General features: G+C 30.9%; 1 protein-coding gene across 2 annotated transcripts in view; it reads left to right on the top strand.

The window, feature by feature from the left end:
* The window catches only part of Pof1b (POF1B actin binding protein), a 57,221-nt gene that overhangs the window by 32,360 nt on the left and 20,591 nt on the right, over window positions 1-4,270 (top strand). For both annotated transcript variants that reach the window (XM_031367157.1, XM_031367149.1), the window contains exons 6-7: window positions 875-1,048; window positions 3,515-3,645. In XM_031367157.1, coding sequence (XP_031223017.1) covers window positions 875-1,048; window positions 3,515-3,645 — 305 coding nt within the window. The remainder of the gene's footprint in view (window positions 1-874; window positions 1,049-3,514; window positions 3,646-4,270) is intronic.

Genomic DNA, 4,270 nt, shown 5'->3' with positions numbered 1-4,270 from the left:
AGCAGGTAAAATAAATTGGGCTTAAAAGCAAATTCCAGATTTTCCTTTAATATAATGACCATTTATACCCTTAGATTCTAAGGAGCAAATCATGAATTCCACACACAATTCTGTCATTATTAATTTTGTCATTAGAAGTATATAATCCGACTTGTCATCTCTGGGAGAATACTAGTTCTGTGTTCAATTTTAGTGAGATAAATGACAATAAAATTAAAGTTAATGGTGGCAGCAATGTTATAATAGTAATACACATTTCTTACAGACAATTCATTTATTCCCCATAGAAACTCAATAAAAGCAGTATTTGAATAAAAGTATCTTGTAGAATTAGAGTAAGGGCTTTAATTTCCTGGATCAAAAGCACCAATCAATGATTTTCAATTTTTTTTAAAGCCTATTTTCAATTTTCATAAGCATGAGTTCATTGCCTCCCCAGCAGGGATACAAACATGCTTCTTGATATTGAAAATCACTGTATTGTATTTTTTCTTAATTTTAAATTCTTTTACACCTTCAGCATCATAGAATTATTATATAATTAGATAGTAGAGTGCCTATTGTGTCATAAAAGGAAGCTTAAAATATTCATAATAATTTTAGATTTAAGTACAACTAAAATATCAATTTAATTAGAACATGAAATTTTATGGCTTATTTGGATATTTTGATCACCATAGATACTTATTAAATAAAAACAAATTCTAATAAATTTTTCTTAAGGTATAAATTAAAAATATCACTAGTTAAAATTACAAATTTGACACCTAATTATTTTGTTGTGGTTTTCAAATTTGCTTCCAATTTTTTCTTGATTTGTAATAGTTCTGATGTTAGATGGCTGTTTGTTGACATACACATATATATATTTTAGGAATGCTGTCCTCAAATTCAGTGCCATCATCACATCATCCAGCAACCCCAGCTCATCCACTCGCCACATTGTCAACAGTCCCATTCTAGCCATCAAATCCAGTGTATAACAGAAAATGATTCAAATCTTGGGCATGAACTCTGTCATGGTGGGTCAAGCCAAATACATGAACAGGTAAGATCGACCAGTTTAATACTTACCAAATTAAGTAAGTTATTAAACATGTCTTATTTCTGTAGTCTAACACTCATATTCAATTTTCATACAAACATTGAAAAATTATACCAGTGTATTTTAACAACATTTTAAAAATAACTATCCAGACTCCTTTCAAAAGATAAAAATCATTAAGGTTCATTAATTAAATGGATGCAGTTATGATTCAACTCATGAATATTTAATTGTGACTGATAACTGATCCTTAGAAATGAGCTCAACAGTTGTTCAGCATTACACATTTTCAGGAGACATAATATTCAAATGAACAATGAATTAGAAATGCTGTCATCTGAGATGGTTGTTAATGAAAGCATTTTACCAGCTTGTAATTAGTTGCTGTATATATTCTTTGAGAATATATTATACAAATTCAAGTCAGACTATACTTATATTTTATTGTGTATTATAACAAAATAGAAACCAAAACTTAGTTGCTAAGGAAAAACCTCCCTGGATACAATCTTGAGTGACTAATTTATGTTGTAAAGACTTTGGAGTCTTGTAAACATCTGCTGCACAAATGATAATAGAAAAAAATGATTTTCTTCAGTCTGGTAAAAAACTAAAAATAATGACTGAAATAATAGTCAAACATCATTTGTACTTACTTACCCAATTTCAAATTGACCTCTCTCATAGACATCTCTTAAAAGATAAAAGAATAAGAAAAAAGGAAGTAGCTTCCAATACAGGAATTTGTATTGTTTTATATTAAATATACATGGTATTATTTCTCAGGACTGATGCTTAGAAATATATATGTTGGCCATATTGGTAAAAAAAAATAACTAGAAATAATTTAAAAATTCATGTTGTTCTAATATTTTTAAAAAGTCTAAAATGATCTTTCCTCTGACTGTCTGAATGGAAACATTAACCTCTAGAGCACTCTGTGAAATTTCTTACATTATAAAGATTGATAATGACAAAAATACCCATGTTATTAGATTAAATCAAGTGAAATCATTATTTTATAGGTCATAATTGGCCAAATAGAAGTACCACTGTAGAATAGAAGTTCAACTTAATCTTTAATTTTGCTTTGCCTTAGTTTCCTCTAATAGAGGACAGTGGTAGGACCTAAAATTTAATGCATAGCAAACTGTTATCTTAACTTAGGAAGGTATAAACAATATGTTTTGGGAGCAAAAGAAAGAAGAAAGATCAATCAGCTGAATACTTATCAAGGGTATATTGAGGTAGGAATTGATGTAGACTTTGAAAAATGAGCAGTATTTGTACATTTGATATATATATATGCATTTATATATATATATGTACATATATGTAAACATATATAGTTTTATAGTTTTATGTGATTCCTATGTGTTCGAACAAATGTTTCTCTGGATGTACTTGTACATTTCATGTTTTCCTTTGACTCTGGTTTTGTTCTGTTTGTTTTGTCCTATACCAGTTGGTTAGTTTTTAAAAAAAATCTTTATTGTATTTCATTATTATTCTTAAGATAATGTTTGTTTTTTTAAGGAGAAACAGAAAGCATGTAGATTCCAGTGGGAAGGAAGGTGGAAAGAATTTCAGTGGAGTTGAGGAAGGGACAACCATGATCAGAATATATATTGTATGAAAAACATCTATTTTTAATTAAAGAAAGAAAAAAATAATGTTTTACAAGTTTTATATTCATTAGATCATTTAAAATTTAGTGAAATGAAATTGAAAATATTTCAATGTTGATTTTTCCTTTCAATTCCTCATATATTGAAAATATACACATCTAATGCATAAAAAACTTGGTGACTTGATTCAAGTGATGATTTTTTTAAGATTTATTTATTTATTTATTTTTGTTTTTGTTTTTTAACTTTTATTGCATTATGATGAGAAAAGATACATGATTTCAATTTATCTGAATTTGTTAACATTTTAAAACATATTTTAACTAAATAGAATTAAATCACACTCTTGTTTCCCTTTTGTACCCCAACTTCTCCCAGTGACCCCCCTTCAATACCTACACTAACTTTTTTTGTCATATTCCTTAAAATTTATAAAATGTTATAAAAATAAAAATAAGTATTATAAAAGTCATTTGATATAAAACAACAATTAATTTAACAGTTCAAGTGATGATTTTAATAGTTTTTTATTCTTTAAAAATTTCATAGCCTCAGTGATAGAAGATGCACCTAACTCTCGAAGAGACTTAAGGCCCCAGGGAGCAGGGAGGCCTAGTGGAGTGGGGGTGGGGGTGGGGGACATCTTCTTGGAGACAGAGGTGGGGTGGGGAGGAAGTATGGGATGGGGAGTCGTCAGAGGGCAGGCTGACCAGGATGGCTATGAAGTCTCAACTGTAAAAAAGGATTAAAGGATAAAAATAAATTTAAAAATTTCATACCAATATATCTATGAACTTAGAAAATCAATATTGCTTATAAATGCAATTGATATTTGCTTCAGGTGATAATTCAGGATGATGGCCCTGAAAAATTGGATCCCAAATATTTTGGAGAGTTGCTTGCTGATCTAAGCCGCAAGAATACCGACCTATATCATTGCTTATTAGAACATTTGGAGCGGATTGGAGGAAGGTACTATAAAAGCATTTTTCATCTTGATGTTGCAGTTGTCAAATATTTAGGTACAATTTTGGAATTTTAAAAATAGGCATTCATGAATCTATTCCACCACATGTGTTTGGGTGCTCACATAGTCCAGAGGGACTTGGAGACCCTGGAACTTGAGTTACACACAGTGGTGGGCTTCCCAGCATCATTTGGGGAATAAAACTTGGGTCCTCTCAAAGAGCAGTATGTGGTCTTAATCACTGAGCCATCTTTCGATTCCTTAAGAAAGTCTTTTTGCAAGGCCAGCCTGGTCTACAGAGTGAGTTCCAGGACATCTAAGACTATACAGAGAAACCCTGTCTCAAAAAAACAAAACAAAACAAAACAAAACACAAAAAGAAAGACTTTGTGAAAAGAGTACATTCAGGTTCACAGCAGAACACCAGTACTGAGCAAATAGGGTGATTATATGAGAAAACTGAGCAAATGTTTCACTTTAAAAGTGAATCACGCTCATGTGGTGGTTTCCCAACCTGTGATCACTGCCTTCAAGAGGCTGAGGCTAGAGGACCTCCTTCATTTTGAGGCCATCCTGAGCTACATATCTTATCTTGCCAGCTGGTACTATAAAGCAAGGCTAGGTATGTCT

Source organism: Mastomys coucha, chromosome X (genome assembly GCF_008632895.1).
Source record: "Mastomys coucha isolate ucsf_1 chromosome X, UCSF_Mcou_1, whole genome shotgun sequence".
Classification (NCBI taxonomy): domain Eukaryota; kingdom Metazoa; phylum Chordata; class Mammalia; order Rodentia; family Muridae; genus Mastomys; species Mastomys coucha.
This window is presented reverse-complemented; position numbering and strand designations above follow the sequence as displayed.